A 21,694-nucleotide genomic window follows, 5' to 3' on the forward strand; every position below is an offset into this window, starting at 1 on the left:
CTGTGGGTCAGGGGACCTGCAGCCTCTACTGGGCTGCGGTGCAGAGTCCACTCTGAGTCCGGCTTTTATTCTTGATTGTAGCTACAAGAATTTCTTTAATCTTATCTTTTTCAAGACACTACACTGACATAGTCCAGATCTCCTTGTTTTCACCCCAGGCCGTCCCCTTCTGGGCTAGTCTCAGGAACAATCATCAAGTACACGGGTGGCCTTCATGCCTGACCCCCGACCCAGTGTTTCAAGGTCCATGCTTTCATGACCCCAGTCATACTCCCTTCTGGGTCTGGTCTCGGGGTTTGTAACAAGGCTATTATTCTAAGAAAAACATAAAAGATAATAATTAACACAGTTCTTAATATATGCCGTTTTTCCAGGTGCTATTTCTGTGGAATTTCTCAAGGCTGTGAAAGTACATTATTAGGAATTCCCACTACACCCTGACACCCTAGCATTTTGACCTCATTCACCGAGAGCCATCATTTTCTCCAGGCTTCTGGAAGCCATCTTAATAGTTCACACCAACTGGGTGCATCGAAATTTTCCTTCAAGTTCAGCCCTGGGGCTGGAACTAGGAAGGTTCAGGCTTGAGTCCTGACTCCCTCTCCTTCTGCAGGGCGGGAGGACTTCCCTGCGGACAGTGAGGGAGGCCTATTGGCTTCCTAGCCTGCCTTTCGGAGAAGGCAGTGGCACCCTACTCCAGTACTCTTGCCTGGAAAATTCCATGGATGGAGGAGCCTGGTGGGCTGCAGTCCATGGGGTCGCTAGGAATCAGACACGACTGAGCGACTTCACTTTCACTTTCCACTTGCATGCACTGGAGAAGGAAATGGCAACCCACTCCAGTGTTCTTGCCTGGAGAATCCCAGGGACGGGGGAGCCTGGTGGGCTGCTGTTTATGGGGTCACACAAAGTCCGACATGACTGAAGCAACTTAGCAGCAGCAGCAGCCTGCCTTTAAGGGACTGTTGCTTGTCCTGAGTGTTTCATGAATGACACTTATGTTGAGCGTCAGTGCCACCTGGTAGCAGCCAGACCATACTGTGGTCCTCGGGTCTACTATTTCCTGTATACGGTTCACCGACTGATACGTCCCGCACTCACTCTCATGTTCTCTCCCACGTTACCCCCTCCCAGTCCACCACCAGTGAGAGTTTTCATAATTTGATCACTACTTTCTGCCAAGGGGTGTCTGTGCTCCCCCAACTAATGGGGCCTCCAATGCCAGGTCTGCTGCGTGGGATCCAGGTCCAAAACCAAAACTAATCACGGGCTTTCCTGGACCCGCACTCCACTCTGCATCTGTGTTACAGGCTCTGATATTTGCTGTCAAAAATGATACAGTTCGATATAAAGACAAACAGTAAACTTCATGACCATAATTTAAAAATTTCTTTTTTTCTTTACTTAGAATGGCATTAAAAAGCAAACAGGAAACAAGCCGAGAGAGAATGCAGAATAAAGGGGAAAGCTTTACATTTTAGTACCTCTAATAGCACTTTTTTCCTGCTTTTGAACAATCGAGGAACCCATATTTTCATTTTGCGCTGGGCTCTGTAAATTACGCAGCCGTATTCTGTTTATCAGCTTCATCCCATTAGAAATTTCTTGTGATTTTCACATCCTACAGAAATGTTCATTTTCTAACCTAATTTTGCACACTTTCTCAGAGTCCTCAGAATGATAAAATCTTTAGACCCCTGCATAAACCGCACTCTTCCTAATATCCCCAATATCCACCTTATCTTGAGTGATGCAATCACATCAATTTCCCTCCTCATACATTTTTATACAGTAAACCTATAGAGCATATGAAAAAGAAGAGACATTGCTTTGTCAACAAAGGTCCATCTGGTCAAGGCTATGGTTTTTCCAGTGGTCATGTATAGAGATGAGAGTTGGACCATAGAGAAAGCTGAGTGCCGAAGAATTGATGCTTTTGAACTGTGGTGTTGGAGAAGACTCTTGAGAGTCCCTTGGACTGCAAGGAGGTTCAACCAGTCCATCCTAAAGGAGATCAGTCCTGAATACTCATTGGAAGGACTGATGCTGAGGCTGAAACTCCAACTCTTTGGCCACCTGATGCGAAGAACTGACTCATTGGAAAAGACCCTGATGCTGGGAAAGATTGAAGGCAGGAGAAGGGGACGACAGAGGATGAGATGGTTGGATGGCATCACCGACTCAATGGACGTGAGTTTGAGTAAACTCCGGGAGTTGGTGATGGACAGGGAGGCCTGCTGCAGTCCATGGGGTCGCAAAGAGTCGGACACGACTGAGCGACCGAACTGAACAGAACTGATAGAGCTCTTAAGATCAGTGGGAGGGGGAAAAAAATATCCCTCACAAGGGAGTATCATTTCAAAAGTTAAAGGAAATCGCTGGCTCCCCTGGGGAAGCCGGAAACCTGGCAGAGGGAAGTTGGCAAGGAGTCAGGGTCCCACGGAGCGAGCCCTGCAGCTGCGCTCTCGCCCGGCCTGCGCTCTGCGCGTGCCCTTTAAGAGGCGGGGCCGGGGCGGGGCCTGGCGGTCGCCCGCTCTCCCAAGCTGCCCTGCGCGCGCGCCGGCAGTTCGGCCACGTCCCTGGCCACGTCGCGCCCGCTCTCGCCATCTTCGCCGCTTCCTCTCAGGGGCCGCCGCCGCCGCTGCCTGAGCTGCCGAGCCTGGGGCCGCCGCGCAGATCGCCGCCGCCGCCATGAACATCTTCCGGCTGACCGGGGACCTGTCCCACCTGGCGGCCATCGTCATCCTGCTGCTGAAAATCTGGAAGACGCGCTCCTGCGCCGGTGAGCGGCGGGCGAGGCCCGGGAGAGGCTCGGGCGCGGGGCCGGGTCCCTGGGAGGAGCGGGCGACCTCGGCCGCCCCAGGGCCCGCAGGCCTGCGCCGGCCCGACACACCCCCCTCGGCCGGGCTGGCGGGCGGCCGGGCCCCGAGGGGAGCCTGCGGCCCTTGGGGGTAGGAGCTCGGGCCGGGGTGCAGTGTCGGGGCGCTGGGCCCGGCTCTGCACTTGGTCGGCTGCGAACTTGAGCCGTCGGGGGCCGGAGAGGCGCCAAGTGGACCGCGCGGGCCCTTGTTGGATCTGAAAAGTTTGGCTGCGGGGCGGGGGGTCCAGCACGCCGGTCCCCCGCGCCCCCGGCTTCAGTGGGCGCTTCTCCGCGCGCCTGGGTAGGAAGGGGGGGTGTCCCGAAGTGCGGGGAGCCTGCGAATCAATGGGACGCGCAGGAGGAGGATGGGCAGGATCGCCGCGCTGGGCCTGACGTGGCAGCCGACCCAGCCCGGGAGGTGGGGCGGACGTGGGGAGAGGTCACCCCGCTCCCCACCCTGCCCCTCGGAGGACCGGCCTTTCGGTGAAGGTGCCCGGGCAGGCCTGTCCTTTAGAGTCCCGTGGGCTTCAACCCAGCCCTCGGGTCCCGGATCGCGCCTGCCGCGGGAGGGGCCTGTGGGGAGATCTCTAAGCGAATTTCTTGGGGCAGTTAATGCTGCTTTGAGGGATGATCTAGTTTGTCAAAACTCCTCTGAGCGCCTCCATCTAATAACGGGTTTTCTTAGACCTGCGGCGCGCCGCCGGGTACCGCCGAGGTCTCCTGTGGTCTCCTGTAATTCCTCACTCCACGTCACCAGTGAGTTGGCGGCTCCTCCTCGCGAGTACACGTTTCGTGCACACGCTGCTGGGAGGCAGTGAGACCCATCTTTCTCAGCTAGTCCTTGCACGGTTTTGCGTTTCGTTAGCTCTAAGAGCTTAAGAACGGCGAATTTTTAAATGATTTCTTAAAAGTACAGTCTTCCTTACACATATTTTTGATGCCATGTCCTCAGTGTAATAAACGTTTGGAGAATTAAAGAACTTAATTTTTGCAGAGACAGTAAAAGATGGAGTCCTAAATGACTCGGGTGGCAGAGAATTCCATGTACCTGATTGATTTCTACCTATTTTCGCCTCTAGAATAATAACACCACCTCTTTGGCTGTAGTCTTCAGGCCTCACCTGTCTCCCTGGAGCACAGCTGAGATCCAGGAAGTAAGAAGAACCAAAAAAGACCTTTGAGCAGTCAAAATGGATGTTACAAAGTCCACGTACTGAAACCAGTGTGTTTGGCTTGGAGATGATCTCTCAATTCATGCATAGTTCGGAGGGGTTCAGTTGTACCGTTTCCAATGACAGCAAAGTAATTTCAGCGATTGTGAGAGCTGATATTTAAGTGCTGGCTGTGTGTTAGGTAGTGAGGTAAATGCCTTATATGGCTTATCCCACATACTGCTTGGTGCTCAGACAGTAAAGAATTTGCCTGCAATGCGGGAGACCTGGGTTTGATCCCTGGGTTGGGAATATCCCCTGAAGAAGGGAGTGGCAACCTACTCCAGTATTCTTGCCTGGAGAGTTCCATGGATAGAGGAGCCTGGTGGGCTACAGTGCAAGGAGTCGCAAAGAGTCAGACATGAGGAACACTTTCACGTAGTCCTTGAAATAACCTTATGAAGGGAGTGCCCTTGCCCCCATTCCCTGGAGGAGGTAACTGAGGCACAGGGAGGTGAGATGACTGGTAGAGCCAGGATTGGTGTACAGGCAAGGAGTGACTCCCAGTGAAAGACCTGCACGAACGTCTGTTTAGTCTGTGGAGTTTGGGTTTAGGCGAACATGTGTTTGGTCTGTGGAGTTTTGGTTTAGGCATTTGATGCCAGGTCAGTAGTTTAGGTCATTTCTTTCTGTACTCAGAAAATGTTATTTTATTTTTAAGATTTTATTTTTTGATATGGACCATTTTTAAAGTCTTTATTGAATTTGTTACAATATTGTTTCTGTTTTATGTCTTGGTTTTTTGGCCATGAGGCATGAGAGATCCTAGCTCCCCGACCAGGGTTCAGACCTGCACCCCTTGCATTGTTAGGTGAAGTCCTGACCACTGGACCACCAGGGAATTCCCTAGGAAATGTTATTTTTAATCCCTGCTTAATCAAGATATAATCGACATATAACATTGTATTCGTTTTAGGTGTACAACATACAGATTTGATATATGTATTGGGAGATGATTACCACAGTAATCATGTTAACACCCATCACCACACATAGCGACTTTTGTTTTCTCTTGTGATGAAAGCTTTTAAGATCTACTCTCCTAGCAGCTTTCAAATATGCAATACAGTCTTGTTAACTATAGTCCCCATTGTATGTTACATCCCCAAAGTTTTATTTATCTTCTAACTGGAAGTTTGTGCCTTTTGACTGCTGCTGCTGCTGCTGCTAAGTCACTTCAGTCGTGTCCGACTCTGTGCGACCCCATAGACGGCAGCCCACCAGGCTCCCCCGTCCCTGGGATTCTCCAGGCAAGAATACTGGAGTGGGTTGCCATTTCCTTCTCCAGTGCATGAAAGTGAAAAATGAAAGTGAAGTCGCTCAGTTGTATCCAACTCCTAGCGACCCCACGGACTGCAGCCTGCCAGGCTCCTCCGTCCATGGGATTTTCCAGGCGAGAGGACTGGAGTGGGGAGTCATTGCCTTTTGACTGCCTTCACTCATTTTGCCCACCCCATCACCAGAAATGTTACTTTTAATCTTTATTTTTGCTCCAAAGTCTTTGTATGAGTCTCTTAGTCTTTTATATGTTCCTCAGAATCCCCTTCTCTGTCAAGACATTTAATATTGAAGCACACTATCTCCTAAACATGGATCTAAACTAAGATATTGGGGGGAAGTTAGTACAGTGCTGAATATGGAGTTCTCAGGGAAGCACTGAGTAATGAGACAAAGTGAAAGGGTTTGCTATTTTGTTTGTTGTTTTTTGACATTCACTGTTTTCATTTGGGAGATTTAGGAGTATTTAGGAAATATAAAATACTTAAGCCGAAATAACAAGGAAGATAAATAGGTGAGTTAAATTTGTGTCTGTTTGCTTGGTATTCCAATAGTTACTAAACTATCCTCATTGTCAGACTTAGGATCATTTTTGTTCTTAAATGTGAGATTTTCTAGCCTTATAAAAATCAAAATCACCAAGATCATTTTTATTCAGAATTAAAATCTGGATTTGACTGGTTGCCTTGTTTTTCCATCCTAATTTAAAGTTGTTTAGGGACTTTTGAAAGGGTAAGAATTTGATGAGTTTCTCAAATAACTGGAATAGGAGACATGTACATTCAGGTTGTGTTTCTCACTTTGAAAATACTGGTGTTGGGATTCATTTTAGGATTTTGGCCCTTATTTGGAACATAGCTGCAACTATAGAACCACGAGGCTTTTTCCCCTTAGGGTTAGGGATGAGATAGTTTAGTGAGGAAGATTCTGCTTTCCTGACCGTCTAATTCCAGAACAGCAGCCACAAAGGACCTTTTAAAGTGGAGGCTGGGGAGTTGATCTTGGTTTTGTTAGGATTGACATTCTCCGATGTGTGCATTGTCATGATGGAGGGATGAATGAAATGTGAGTTCCTCGTCTTCCTGAGCTCTGATGCAGCTGAATCCACAGTGTCCCAAACATGGACCTGGGGAGTGTTGGGGGAACACCCCTTGGTTTGTAGGTGACGAACTTCCTGTCTGCATTTTCCTGTAGGCTGATAGTTGTTAGTGCTCTGTCTAGTGGGCTTAAGCTGCTGGTGGATCCTTCTGAGCTCAGGGCTCCCAGCCTTCCTCCTGGGCCTTCCCTGCTCTCCTCTGCCTGTTACTCAGGTTGTTGTTAGCTGTTGTTGTGTGAGTCACAGGTTTTCCATCCTCCTAAACTTGACAGCAGTGTGCAGTGTCCCTGTGTTTCTTGTAATTGTATAGTGTATATATGTGTATGTGTGGTCTTTATTGGAGAAGGCAGTGGCACCCCACTCCAGCACTCTTGCCTGGAAAATCCCATGGACGGAGGAGCCTGGTGGGCTGCAGTCCATGGGGTCCCAAAGAGTCGGACACAACTGAGCGACTTCCCTTTCACTTTTCAGTTTCCTGCATTGGAGAAGGAAATGGCAACCCACTCCAGTGTTCTTGCCTGGAGAATCCCAGGGACGGGGGAGCCTGGTGGGCTGCCATCTATGGGGTCGCACAGAGTCGGACATGACTGAAGCGACTTAGCAGTAGCAGTGGTCTTTATAGTTTGAATTTTATGAGGAGATAGTTTATTTACAGTGAATGTATCTGATTTACAAAAAGCAGCCATTTTCTTGGCTCTTAAATGTGCTTAAGTTTTAGGTTTTAATATAGTTCCTCTTAAATTGTCTTAAGTGGTATACAGTGAACTGGCATTTTGCTTGATTTATTTGTGTGTTTTGTGGTGGCTTCTCCAGATTGGGGAGGGTCCTCTCTTTGTTGTTGTTTATTGGCGTGTGGTGGATTTAAGTGTTGTGTTCGTTTCAGGTGTATAGCAAAGTGGCTCAGGTGTGTGTGTGTGTGTTCTTTCAGAATCTTTCCCTTATAGTTTGCTACAGACTGCTGAGTATAGTTTCCTGTGCTGCACAGTACATCCTCGTTGTGACAGTTTATATTTTTGAAGCACAAGGAAAACACCTCTTCTTTTATCATCTTTGAATACTCCAGGAAGCTTTTGCCTCCCATTCCCAGCTCCCTCTTTGTAGCAGCTATCACCTCTGCTCTTTGGAGTGCCAAGCTCCTGAGTAATCATGGCTCTTACTTACTGACCACCCACTCTGTGGCCACAAGGCACTGGGGACACAGTTCTGAGCAGCAGCTTGCCACTGTCAAAGTTTCTCTTCTCAAGAAAGCGGCAATTTAGCTGAAATAAGATATATATAAAAAGATAAAAATCCAGGATATCAAACCACATAGGCAGTAAACACTGTGGATGCGAAGTGACGAGAAAGACCCTGGGGAGGGCTCCCCTGATTTCACAGCAAGGAGGGTATGAGACCTCCATGAGGAATGTATGCAACTTCGCTGATGGACATAGAAGTGGCCCGAATGCGTGTTCATACCGTACCTGGTCCTGGACAGGACCGGGGCAGAGGAGAGCAGACAGGGCAATTCGCCTCCCCAGAGTACCTTCCTAATTCAGAATATCATCACAGTCAAAGGACAATAAATTGAGAGAAATAACCTGCAATATAATCTGCCACCTAAGTGGCAAAAGGTTAATATCCACCTTAAAATTAATGTTTAATTTTAAATTAATTAAATTAATTAATCCTCCAAATTAAAAAAACCAACAACCTGATAGGTAAATGAGCGAAGCTGGCAGTTTATAGAAGAATAACAGAAGGCCAGTTCAGAGTGAAAGAACGCCCTGCCTCATTAGTAGTTAGAAGTTTGGGTGTTAAAAGAGCAGTGGATGCCATCTTTTGCCACTGGGTGGGAAAAAGTCAGAGGTTTACAACATCTTGATGTAAGCAGAGATGTAAAGAATATTCTCATCTGGTGTTGTGAATATGTAAATTGGCACAGCCTATGTAGGAGAAATTTGACATTATTTCAAAAGTTAAAGTGCTAATATATTTTGTCAGTGTTTCTAGGGAATTTGAACTACAGAAATTGCCATGTATGTGAACAAGCTAACCACAGGTATAAAGGTGTTTGTTGTGCCTAAATAAACACAGAACACTATTTATAGATACAAAGATATTCATGGAGCGTTTACAGGAACAAAAATTGTACACAACCCAAATGTCCACTTGTGTGGAGGGGTCACACAAATGTTGGTACATTCACACTGCAGAACACTATGCAGCCATTCAAAAGAATAAGGCAGAAGTATTAACAGGAGAAGATATGTCTGAAATACTAAGTTGAGAAAGCAAGTTGTAAGCAAAGAGATAGTATGGCCCATTTTAAGGGGCAAACGTGTGAGTACATACAAATACACATACAGAGAAAGGGGCTTTAAAAAAGCCTGGAGCGTCGTATTTAAAGTGGAGGTGGGAGGGGTGTTTACTAGGTCCAGTTGGTATTTTTAATAAAGTAGCATGGATTTTGCTGAAAACAGGAAAAGGTGGCAAAGCAGCACATAGTAACAAGAGCTGTCACTAAGCACCCACAAGCATGGCAGGTATCGAAAAAACACTTTTTCCAACAGGCCCATACTCTGTCCCTGTTTGGCAGGGGCAGAAAGTGAGGTTTAGCGGGGCCGAGTATGTAACGGCCCTGTGTGACCTGGTGCACTCAGAGATGAGCTTGAACCCAACCAAACCTTCTGGCTCCACAGCCCCTTCCCCTGCTCACAGGAGCTGTGCTGTGAGCCAGCTGCTGACCCCTGTGCTAGGGTGTTAGTGGCCGTTAGGAGAGCAGCTGGCACCTTGGAGACAGTGGGCCGGCGCGTGGTGCCCGGGGCGCCGGGTGAGCACTGCCCTGCAGGTTTTCCTGCTGCTCTGACCCGTGGCACTTGGGTGCATCCAGTGTTGACAGGAAGAAACAGTTCACAGAAGGCTTGTCCGTCTGGTTGAGGGTTTTGTTCCGTAAACCAATGGAAATATGAGAAATGCAGCTTTTAACCTGCAGCAGAATTTAAGGTCATGTACACTGGAATGCTTAGTTGGAGGCGTTCATTAACCTTCACTTGGCCCAGTGGGAGAAGATGGGAATGGTGGTGTGTGTGATGATTGGTTTCCGTTTTACAAGTTGTGCTCCCTAGTGTGGAGGTGTCCCTGGTGTGGAGGTGCTCCCTGGTGTGGAGGTGTCCCTGGTGTGGATGTGCTCCCTGGTGTGGAGGTGCTCGCTGGTGTGGAGGTGCTCCCTGGTGTGGATGTGCTCCCTGGTGTGGAGGTGCTCCCTGGTGTGGAGGTGCTCCCTGGTGTGGAGGTGCTCGCTGGTGTGGAGGTGCTCGCTGGTGTGGAGGTGTCCCTGGTGTGGAGGTGCTCCCTGGTGTGGAGGTGCTCGCTGGTGTGGAGGTGTCCCTGGTGTGGAGGTGCTGCTCCCTGGTGTGGAGGTGCAGTACATTTGTTACAGAACCACTGAGAGTGAGTGGTCTTCAGAGCTTGTTTCCCTGGCCTTCGTGTCCTTCGGTCTCAACCTGGGAACTGACTGTGGGAGCGCCTCCCGCTTCAGAGCTAGTGTCCCCGGAAGGAGATTCCTGCCCCTCCCGCTCTGTCTTCAGCTGGGATCCCCGCCTTCTTGAGAAGACAGACAGGTTTTCTGTGTTAAAGGGGAAAGCCTGCTCTTCGGGATCCAGGCCGGGAAGAATCGGGCAGAACTGTGTGGGCACACAGCGCTCAGGTCTCCAGCATGGTGGCTCCTGCCCGGGTTTTACACCACAGGACAAGCTGCAGCCACACGCTGCCTGTGCCCTTCTCCTCTGCCCCACCCCCTGGCGGGCAGTAAATTAGGGCAGAACCCGGAGCACGCACCTGTTCACAGTCAGAGACACAGTATGTCTTCAAAACTCGTTGGAAGTCTTATCTCAAAATATCACAAAATGAGTTTACCCCCAAGACATGAAAATAAATTGAATTACTGTTTTTTTTTTTCCATTTGTTCATTCATTCAGCAGGTATTTTCTGAGCCCTGCTGTGTGTCAGACCGTGAGTGTGGTCGGGCGGGGGGTTGGGGGGTGGGGTGGGGGGCTCTGGAGGGGAGGGAGACGGGCGACCAAATGACCACAGGGCGCTTTGTAAGTGCTGCCACAGGAGCTGGGCAGCAGCCTGGTGAAGTGGGTCTTCTGTACTTGCTGGATGAATAAGCAGCGCTGAGGGAGGTTGTCTTCAAGGATGACTTTGATGGGAATTGGGTTGCAAAGGGGGGTGGTAAAAGCGATATGTCCGTCCCTGATTTTTAGTATAGGAATTCTGAAAACAAGGGCAAATTTCAGTTTACCTGGCTTCCAAATTTTCAGGAGAATAAACCCTTTACAACAAAACTTGCCTGTATGTATTCTGTCATTTTTTAATTTAAAATATGGGAAAGAACCACATAGAAAATAAGCTGGGAGTTTCTCTCACAAGGCTTCCACAGTCGCCAGACGCAAACTGCATGCTCCCAGTCCTCTTCCCCATCTTGTCTTCTCTCGCACGTTTTCTGTGTCAACAGCAGTCTCATTGATTCTCCTGTGGAACATTGATCTGTGATAAGAAAAACAGAAACTCCCTGCCGCTGGGGAAGAGACTGAAAGGTGCATGCTTGCTCTCTGTGTCTGTGTCTCCACCTTTGGCCCTTGAGATTGGCCGCGACTGATGGATCCAGAGGGACAGAGGCAGCTGCTCTTCAGTTTCTCTTAGTTTAGTTTTGTGAATAGGGTGGAACTGCAATTATTCCTCCACAAAAATGACGTTCTCAGAGCTAGGCTTTTTGCTTCAACAAGCTGTAAAATAGTTTTGGACAGTAGTGTTGTTTGTAAAATATCATTTAATAAAACAATGTGATTTTCACCTTTGGAAGAATATTACTAATGATTTGGGTTCAGTGACGTTTCCACTAAATACAAACTTGCTTAGCTGTCTAATGATGTGAAGTTTACGACGTAGATGAGGGTGGGTGGGTCCTGACACCTAGTGAGATTCACTTTGCTCAAAAAGTCGCTCTTCAACATCTGAAACCCACGGCATACGGCTGTTGTCACAGAACTATTTGGCCAAATCCAGACGGCAGGGACCTTCTCATCGTCTGGACTGAGCGTCCCTGTGCTCCACACAGGCTCTGGGGGGAGTGGGGAGTGGTGACTGGAGGGAGAAAGAGTTTCAAGATGTTCCAACAATAAAAGGTGCTGCTTTGGAAGGCTAGTAGGTTCCTACCCTCTTGTTGCCATAGCATCCAGGAGCCTGTTTGTGGGAGTCTGAGTTTGGTTGTGTGGTTCATCTAAGATAATTTAAGTTTTTATCTCCTCCAAGTAATGCTGCCTCCCAAAAGCAGTCACCGTAGGAGGCCAAGCCATGGGGATTACAGCTCAGACTTTTCCTTGAAGCACGGCCCCCACTTGGTTCCTCGTCGCCTTGTCTGTTCAAGGATGTTGAGGGAATGGAAGACTGAAACTGTTCTCCTGCGTTTGGAGTCATCCCAGCCCCTGGCTTTGGCGCCTGGTGCCCCGCGTTCCTGCAGTCCCTTCATGGTATCGACTTCAAGAATCACAGAGCTGTTGGTGTATTTCTAACACTTTGCTTTTGTTTCTTCAGGTATTTCTGGGAAAAGCCAGCTTCTGTTTGCACTGGTCTTCACAACTCGTTACCTGGATCTTTTTACTTCATTTATTTCATTGTATAATACGTCTATGAAGGTATGGTGTGGCACCCAGCAGAGTGTGTTTTGTCCATAACTCACAGACCTGTGGAGACTGTTAAACTTATGTCACCTGTGCACTTAATTAGGCATCTGCAAGAATAATGTCTAGATGTGCTGCTGTTGGTGTAAGCCTTCTGAGACCACCTAGTACGTACAGCTTGGATTAGTTACCATTAAGCATATTGTCTCCTGTATCAAAGCAGTATCTATTTAATTAAAGCACTTTGCACTTAGAGATTTCTTGATCTTAAGTTCCTCAACTGTGATAAACTTCTGAAGCTCTGGAAAACCCTCAAAGACAGAGGAGTGACTGTTATGTTTTCAAGCAGTGGGAAATTACAGGGTCCCTGGGAAAGGCCAGCAGGTTGGTTCAGGACGAGGAGGGGCAGGCGGGCTCCGGCTGCCCCTTCTCCCGCCTCTCTGGGGCCTAGGCGTGCGTCGCGTGTCGCCTTTGCCGTGCTTAAGCGACATCTACACCGGAGTTTACTTAATATGGTTCTAAAGCTTCTAACTCGTCCTAAGTGCTGGTATCCATGCCACCTTCGGTGTCACAGTTTTCCTAACCACAGGAAGACGAATGTATGACTCTCAAAGCGCAGCGTAATTGCATACACCAGCCTCTTGTGCTCTGCGGGCGGTACACATGCCGCGCTTCGGGCAGTCTGGGTCCGCTCTGCAGGCGTTGAACTTGCACGTGGTGAGCACCCCCGGGGCGCACTGAGGGCTGCAGACGGCAGGCAGCAGCCTTGGCTCTGGCAGGGGAGCAGACGGCAGGCACCCCTGGGCAGATGGCTCGCTTGCGATTGCTGCTGTGACCGCACATTCGAGTCACCTAGAGGCGTTCCATTCTTCGTTACTGAGTGAAGGGAATTCATCAGGAATTCGCCTCCTTAGAAATGGCCATGTCCTTGCTTATTGTCCAGGCAGGTTAAAACTGTAGCCGTCAGAGGCGTGCGAGCAGGAATCCCCTCCCCTCCCCTCCCTCTCAGTATGCCCAGCTTTCAGGAATCTTTACTTGCTTAATTGTTGCTTCCAAACATACTCCTAAAAATCAGGGGCATGAGAGGCGGGTTTTATGTGCTCATGGCTTCTTACTTTAAATGGCAAGCATGGGTGAGAGAAGAAAAAGAACTGCTTTGTTCAGTGGCCGCTGAGCCCTCGTGGATGCGTCGGGGCTGCTTGTGGGTGGGGAGACTGTATGTAGATGTGTGTGTGTTGTGTATACATATCGGAGAAGGCGATGGCACCCCACTCCGGTACTCTTGCCTGGAAAATCCCATGGACGGAGGAGCCTGGTGGGCTACAGTCCATGGGGTCGCTAGGAATCGGACAGACTGAGCGACTTCACTTTCACTTTTCACTTTCACGCATCGGAGAAGGCAATGGCAACCCACTCCAGTGTTCTTGCCTGGAGAATCCCAGGGACGGGGGAGCCTGGTGGGCTGCTGTCTCTGGGGTCGCACAGAGTCGGACATGACTGAAGCGACTTAGCGGCAGCAGCAGTGTATATGGATAGATTATGTGTTTATTCACAGGCATACGTACATGTATTTTTGTGTGGGGAGAGCACCCCTAGCAGTATAGGGTGTGAATCTTCCTTGATTTTGCATTGAGAAGGGCTGTGTATGTGTTGCTGCGTCAGTATTATGGGTATAGGCGACAGTTTTGGTATTTTGTTGACTATTTGCAAATATGACTTCAAGATGCCTGGGATAGCTCAGGTCTTTGTTCTGAAGTGTGTGAGGACTTATGACTGCTCTCATTTTCCTCTCACGTCGATTGACCCCAGTGCTTTCCGAATCCAATTTTGCAAGTCGACTTGGCTGGGACCAGGTCATGTGGCTGATACTCCAGCTGCCTGTGTTTATAGGTTCTTGAGCCTAAAATTCTGCAGTCTGAAAATTGGTATAATCTCAGAATGTCAGACTTTTTCTTGGGTTCAGATGAGTATATAGTGTTTTTCCTTTTGAATGTGAAACACCGTATAACTTAATTGTAAGCCCTTGAATAGCTACGCATTGCACAGTTATCACTTACTTTTGGTTTTGCTTTTGTTGTTAACCAGACGAAATTTCATAGCAACAATCTCAATGTCCGTGTTAAAGTAACATGAGTTAAAACTGTCATTGCAAAGTGTAACATGAGTTACATTGTCTATATTATCTTTTGAAAAGTGCTAGCTCAGAAATGTCTTCTTGCTGTAAGGAAGTGCCTTGGTTTTGAACTGTATTGAACTTGCCATTCACTTTCTTTTCTGAGGCAACTATCTAATAATTTACAAAGAGATTAAAAATACATTTCTTGGCAGTCTCTTATAAAGTTAAACTTACACTTAACATATGATCCAGCAGTCCCCCTCCTAGGTCTTTACCCAGGAGAAATGAAGGCTTATGTTCACACAAAAGCCTGTGCACAGATGTTCACAGCGGCTCCATCCCCCACCCCACAAGCTGTAAACAACCTACCTGTCCACTAACTGGTAGGTGGATGAACCTCTGTGGCTGCCTCTTCCTAAAGACACAAGAGGACCAGTTCTTAATACACACGACAGCACAGCTGGATCTCAGGTTGTTATGTTGACTGAAAAAAACTGGTCTGAAAGGTGACATACTGTTAAGTTCCATTTATGGAATGGAATTCTAGAAAAGGCCAAAGTGCAGGGACTGAGAACACATTGGCACTTGCCAGAGGTTAGGCCTGGGGGAAAGGCATGACTCTGTGGGGCAGCAGGAGGGAATTGGGGTGGGGGGAGTCAGGACTGGTCTGTGTCTTGATTATGGTGGTGGTTTTATGACGTATGGAACTGTATACCCCCAAAAAGTGGGTTTTACTGTATTTAAATTTTATATATATATATATATGGCTGATGCAGAAAACCAAGGGAATTGGAGCAATTGTAATATTTTGATGACACAGCATCTTTTTTTTTTTTTTTTATCCTTTTAGCTCATCTACATTGCCTGCTCCTATGCCACAGTGTACCTGATCTACATGAAATTTAAGGCAACCTACGATGGAAATCATGATACTTTCCGAGTGGAGTTTCTGGTGGTCCCTGTGGGCGGCCTCTCATTTCTAGTCAATCATGATTTCTCTCCTCTTGAGGTTAGTTAAGAGGTTACTTAGGTAGTCATGTGTGGTTCCCTAAGGAAATAGACCTGTTTGCAGTTAGTGGGGTTCTATTTTGTGTTTCGGGGGCGTGGGTGGGGAGTGGGTTAGCAAATAAATGTAGTTTGATGTAAATAAATCCTGGGCAAGAATTAAGCACCCAGGTCAGACACCCACTTGAATGTCTTCTGACTCTCCTTTAGGATATAAGCTTGGCTTCTGTGACACCAAGCTGCTGCACTCCTTGTCTTGAGGAAGTGCAGCCTGCCTGGTGCCCAGCGCTGTGCCACGTGGTGGGGTGGCCTGCTCGCCAGTGCTCCCTCCAGCCCCAAGTGTCCAGAGTGAGGCTCTGGTCGTCCCCTGGTGGCAGCGGCGCCTGGGTGTAAACCCTCCAGGGACTCCTGCCAGACCCCTCCTCCGTAGGCATGAATGAAGAGCTGGGTTGGGAAGAGAGCTTGCGTGATTACGACTCTGACTTCTTAGCCCTTTGATTTAACCATGCCACAAAAAGCCTGAAGAGTAAGGAAAGAGGGAAATGATGTATGTCATCTGGGAAGGAGGAACGGCAGTGAGGGGTGGGGGGACCCAGCCCCCAGTCCTGCAGCCCTGGAGGAGGCGGGGTTGGCTCAGGGCCCCAGGGCCAGAGCTGGAGAGGCTGCCGGCAGGGAAGCGTCCCCTGCATCGCGTTTGAAGAGCCAGGCAGTTGCCCAGGGAAGAGTGCAGCACTGGCGAGGCCGGGGAGGGAGATCCAAGGAGGTGCAGGTGGCCGGGAACCTCGCTTGTCCCGGGGGGTCTGCGCCTTTATATGTGGCTTAAGTTTCTGTGGTTTATTAAAGTGCACAGCTGCTCTGTCCTGGGCGCTGATGCCCAGCCCCCGCTCCCTTTACGCTGCTTCACGGTGAGGCAGGAGTGTTTCTGTGAGTTGGCGGCAGGCGCCGGGCGCTGACGGGGCTGCGGCTTCTCCCTCAGATCTTGTGGACCTTCTCCATCTACCTGGAGTCGGTGGCCATCCTGCCACAGCTCTTCATGATCAGCAAGACCGGGGAGGCGGAGACCATCACCACCCACTACCTGTTCTTCCTGGGCCTCTACCGCGCCTTGTACCTCGTCAACTGGATCTGGCGCTTCTACTTCGAGGGCTTCTTTGACCTCATTGCCGTGGTGGCCGGCGTTGTCCAGACCATCCTGTACTGCGACTTCTTCTACTTGTACATCACGAAAGGTGCGTCAGGCTGTGTGCGGCCCGCTTCCCTCTTCCAGGGCTCCCTTGGCCGTCGTGCTTCTGATCTGACACTTACTCAGAAGGCGAACTGGCTTCAGAGCACATTTTAATGACTGTCAGGTAGAGTTCTTGGTCAGGATTTTCAGTCTTTTTTTTTCTTTATTTGTTATAATTTTATTGTTTTTCTACAATGACACATTTTCATTGTAAAACCAATCAGAATTAATAATTCTTAAAACAATCACCCAGAATCCTACCACTCCAAAATAATCATTGATAATGTGTAAGTAAACATAATGGTTTAATGATATATGATTTAAACTCAACATGCTGGTCTATAATTTGTTCTTCCTGGACATCTGCATGACTTTTAATAGCAGTGGAGTCTTACGTTTATTATCGTAGTTTATTTATTCAGCCCCCTGTTCATGGGTGTTTGGGCTTAAAAATGCAGTGTTTAACTCAGTGTCCTTGTGTATATATATATATATTTGCCTTTGTATGAATAGAGTACATGTGAACTTGACAAAAATCTGATGAAAGCCATGGTCCTTGCTCAGAGAAAAATGCACAGTTACGTGTATTCACACAAACATGTGCTTATAGTTTTAGGGAGTTCAGGGGCCCTGAAACCCACCCACAGATCCCAGGCTAAGAATCCTCAGCTCGCTTCAGTCGCTCAGTCGTGTCCGACTCTTTGCGACCCCATGGACTGCAGCACGCCAGGCTTCCCTGTCCATCACCAACTCTGGAGTTTACTCAAACTCATGTGCATCAAGTTGGTGATGCCATCCAAGCATCTCATCCTCTGTCATCCCCTTATCCTTACACCTCCCAGCTAAGGAATCCTGGCTATACAGTAAAGAATAGCTTACTGTATAGCCAGTAAGAATCCTGGCTATCCAGTAAAATTTCTAATGGTGGAATTGCTAGATACAAGGGCATATGTATCTTAACTCTTTTTTTTAACATCCAAAATTTTCATAACTGTTGTGTGTCAATATATGCAATTAGGGGATTAAGTCACGATGACAAAAAGCTGCCATGAATTAAAAGACAATTTCAATTGAACTAGTATTTTTAAATTCAGTTGCTAGGGCATCCGGATACATTAAGAAGATTCCAATCTGTGTATATGACATTCTCTTACTTCAGAGGACTGTGTTTATTGACACCCAAGTCAGATGCCTGGTGCTTGTCAGAAGCTCATCTCCCTGGACCTTGCTCTGTGGTGTCTTGTATGATAAACTTCTAGGAGTGGGTAGGAAGAAGCTGAAGCATGTCAGGATGAGTAATCTCTTGTTTTCATCCTTGTCTTTAAACTTGTAGTTCTCAAGGGAAAGAAGCTCAGTCTGCCTGCGTAAGTGCCAAAGACCACCACCAGCATCTGTCCTCAGGGTGCTCGGACAGAATTCTTAGCGCAGCAAAGGCTCAAGATGCTTGATACGGAAAATTGGAAACTCAGCTCTTCTGTTGCAGATAGTCATCAGTGGCTCTGTAAGAACCCAGAGGGAAAGAACCAGAAGGTTTCTGTTTAATGCATCTTGCCTTATCTTTTTTTAATACTATGTACAAAGATTTTTTACACAAAGAAACTTAATGCTGTATTAATAAAGTCAGTGTGTAGCTTCAATTGGGGGTAGTCCAAAGTGAAGATTTTGTGAGGAATAAGTGCAAACTGTTTTGGGTTTTTTTAATTCTTTGAAATTGTTGATTCTTTGTGTCTGCAATGAAATCGTACTCCTTGACAGTCAGTAGATAATATATTCCTCCATCTATCAAACTTGCATTCCACTATATTTATTTGTGTTTTTTTGCCAAAAGATGAGTTATCTTTGTTTGAAATCTGAGACACTATGTCCAGTTTGGTACATCCATTCAAATTGCTTCCCACTGACGTGGAACTCCTTCCCTGGACGTCAAACACTACACGAAGCTGGTAAGGATAGCTTCCAAGTCTAAGGTTTTCATTACCAAAATCTGAAGATTCTGAATGTAGATGGAGTTTCGTTTAAGAGTCACCAAAGGTGCCTGCCCTCCTCCCTACTAAGTGTCAGTTGAAACTCTTCCAAGGGTGTCAAAAAGCTCGCTGAGGGGGCGGGGTGGGGCCCTGGGCTGCTTGCCGCCTGAGCGTGACGTGCGAGAAACATTCGTGATTAGTTTGGACTTAGGACTCCTCTGAGGAATGGAACACAAGTGGTTACCTATCACTTTAATTTACAGTTCCAGAAGATTGCTACAACCATGTCCGTTCTCAGATTCAAGTGGTTTTTCATATCCTTTTGGATAGCAGAATGATTGACTCTTTTTTTTAATTGGCAGCACCAGTTGCCGTTCCTCTTACTTTTTGTTTTGTTTTTACTGAGCTCTTGCATGATTTATCTTCTGTTACCATCCTAAATAAACATTTTATTAAACCTAGAATAAATTGTCTTTTTTTCCTGAATAAGGGTTTTGGAACATCCTGTGTCAGGATGGGTTTTTAGTCTTTGTTTTTCGATTGGCAACAGCTCTATATAGGGCCGCAAACATTTGTTCTTCCCTTAATCTAAAACCTCTTTTTTTTTTTTAATTGCAGTTTTCCTCCTGATTTTGCCATTGTATTGATTTGCTGCATTTTTTTTGACTTATGCAAAAACATACGATTTTGGTTTTTTTGTGATGCACCATAAACGTTAAAGTATTGAATACTAACAGTGCTTACAGCAAAAAGTAGTAGTCTTGTTTACTGCATTAAAGTATCTTGTGAAGGAAGGGAACTGGATGGATTTGACTTTTATCTAGTGTGTCTCCAAACATCTTTCTAAACAGGTAGTATAACTGCATAGTTTAACCTCCTGTCCTTATCGCTCTCACCCCGCCTCCCCGCCCATGTCTTTGCTTTTGTGTATCAGAGTATCTTTCTTTCAGGCATTCTAGTTTAGTTTCTGTTTTCATCCTTTTTGGAAGATTCTAGTGGCAAGGAGGAAGGGTGGGAAATCCTGGCCTACGTGGAGCAGACCCCAGCGTTCCCAAACTGGGGGCCGGGGGAGTCTTGTTTTTGTGCATGTAAATCACACACGAGCTGGGCTCGTTCTTAGGCGAGCACAGAGCAAGGATCTGGGACTTGCGGAAGCATGGAGTGTCGACACCTCCGCCAGCCATCTGCCCAAGGAAAAGTAAAGCTGGCTGAGATGCCGCCACCATCCTGTGGTCGACCAGGGTGACGTCTCCACAGGTACCTTGAGGGGCGCGGGACCGGGGCAGCGGCCTCACGCACGCGGGAACAAAGGCATTGTCTGACGCACCTCACTAAGCACTGTTTCTGAATTACTCTCACTTCCTGAATAAAGGTTATCAGGTAATTCATACTTTTTATCAAGCTGTTTTATTTGTGTGAATTTGTGTTTTTTCTTTAAAGATAAAAATAAAGCAGAATTAACAGATTTACTCACTAAATAATTCTGAAAAGATGCTGGGTGTTGGCTGCTTACAGACAGCAATCCAACAGTGTCTAGTCCAATCACGGGGTTTGAAGGTTTCCCAGGGAATTCTCTGGCGGGCCAGTGCTTAGGCTTCAGTGCTTTCACTGCAGTAGCCCAGGTTCAGTGCCTGGTCGGGGAACCAGGATCCTGCAAGCTGTTCATTGTAGCCAAAAAAAACAAGGTTTCCTGCTTCCTTACGGTCTGTCAAAGAGAGAAACGGGTAGAGAAAAAGTTGCAGGTAGAAAGCCGTGCTAGGGAAGATCCAGCCCAGAGATACCAGAAAGTCAGACAGTTTGCTGGAATGCAAAGATTCTGTTTCAGCAGAAATCATTAGTGATCTGTGGGAATGCTAGGAAAAGCACAGGCTTTGGGGTTAGACGTGTGGAGTTTTGGCCCCTCACAGTCTAGCCCTGACCTTGGAATTAACGTGAGCCGTGTTGCCTCTGTTACCAGCAGAGACTCCACCATAGGATTTCCGTGAGGTGTTAAGGAGCCCTGTCCTGAAGCTCACAGCCCTGAGACTGGTGCACATTAAGTGCTGGGGACCTCAGGGATCCTCTTTCCCCTCCCTTTGTGCTCAGCTTGGGACAGCTTCCTTGAAGGCTGGCTGGAACCAGTTCAGTAGGAGTTCCTCTGATGCATTTGACCACATTGGTAGTTTTGCCCTTGTTCGCCTGCGTTATCTTCAGACCCTGACTCCCAAGTACCTTGCAAAACCACCCATTTGAGTGAAGGCTGATTGAATTGGGGCTGTGTGTGTGCCTTTTTTTTTTTTTTTTGGAGAAGGAAATGGCAATCCACTCCAGTGTTCTTGCCTGGAGAATCCCATGGACAGAGAAGCCTGGTAGGCTGCAGTCCGTGGGGTCGCACAGAGTCAGACACGACTGAAGCGACTTGGCGGCGGCAGCGGTGTGTCTTTTTTCTATGTGCTTCGCCCTCTAGTGGCTGAAGGTAGATTCCAAGGACCGTGCACTTTGCTCAGTAATCACTGTGCCTTCCCCCCAGGCCCCCCAAACCTGATCTGGGTTAGCTTTTGAAGTGTGCGGTCTTATGAGCCTTGTGCAGGTGCTGAGGTGGGGGTAGGGTCTCCTCCAGTTCTGAAACAGTTCCCTCTTTTATCCTTTCTACCTAAAAGTAACTTGCACCGTAATATATAGCACTTTTACTGCAAGACTTACCGAGTGCGTGCTCAGTCATGTCGGACTCAGTGACTTCATGAACTGTAGCGTGCCAGGGTGCTCTGTCCGTGGGATTTCCCTGGCAAGAACACTGGACTGGATAGCTATTCCCTTCTCCAAGGGATCATCCCGATTCAGGGATCGAACCCACCTCTCCAGCATTGGCAGGCAGGTTCTTTACAACACCCATCTGGGAAGCCTGTAATATAGCACTAATCCTTTCAAACAATGACAAGGATTGTCATTTTTTTATACTATTAGAACATAATACTACAGATTTCTGACCTAGTTTGGCACTGGGCACTTAAAAAGTGAGTCTTCAGGCATACACTATCTGCTGCTGCTGCTGCTGCTGCTGCTGCTAAGTCGCTTCAGTCATGTCCGACTCTGTGCGACCCCATAGACGGCAGCCCACCAGACTTCCCCACCCCTGGGATTCTCCAGGCAAGAACATTGGAGTGGGTTGCCATTTCCTTCTCCAGTGCATGAAAGTGAAAGTGAAGTCGCTCAGTCGTGCCTGTTTCTTAGCAACCCCATGAACTGCAGCCTATCAGGCTCCTCTGTCCATGGATTTTCCAGGCAAGAGTACTGGAG

At 47.7% G+C, this 21,694-nt stretch overlaps 1 protein-coding gene across 1 annotated transcript; it reads left to right on the plus strand.

Annotated features, from left to right (window-relative positions):
- Positions 1-2,568: 2,568 nt before the first annotated feature.
- Positions 2,569-19,813, plus strand: KDELR2 (KDEL endoplasmic reticulum protein retention receptor 2). Its single transcript, XM_027527524.1, has 5 exons — positions 2,569-2,782; positions 12,023-12,123; positions 15,075-15,233; positions 16,206-16,458; positions 17,788-19,813. The coding sequence occupies exons 1-5, from the start codon at positions 2,692-2,694 to the stop codon at positions 17,820-17,822; spliced, it is 639 nt and encodes a 212-aa protein (XP_027383325.1). The 5' UTR covers positions 2,569-2,691; the 3' UTR covers positions 17,823-19,813.
- The last annotated feature ends 1,881 nt before the right edge of the window (positions 19,814-21,694 follow it).

This window comes from Bos indicus x Bos taurus, chromosome 25 (assembly GCF_003369695.1).
Source record: "Bos indicus x Bos taurus breed Angus x Brahman F1 hybrid chromosome 25, Bos_hybrid_MaternalHap_v2.0, whole genome shotgun sequence".
Taxonomy (NCBI): domain Eukaryota; kingdom Metazoa; phylum Chordata; class Mammalia; order Artiodactyla; family Bovidae; genus Bos; species Bos indicus x Bos taurus.

What these genes read in the sequence shown, in the direction of transcription:
- KDELR2 (XM_027527524.1), top strand. Translation starts at nt 2,692, where the DNA reads ATGAACATCTTCCGGCTGACCGGGGACCTGTCCCACCTGGCGGCCATC. An exon ending in TGTATAATACGTCTATGAAG is followed by an intron (nt 12,124 to 15,074) that starts GTATGGTGTGGC and finishes TTATCCTTTTAG; the next exon opens with CTCATCTACATTGCCTGCTC. An exon ending in ATGATTTCTCTCCTCTTGAG is followed by an intron (nt 15,234 to 16,205) that starts GTTAGTTAAGAG and finishes CTTCTCCCTCAG; the next exon opens with ATCTTGTGGACCTTCTCCAT.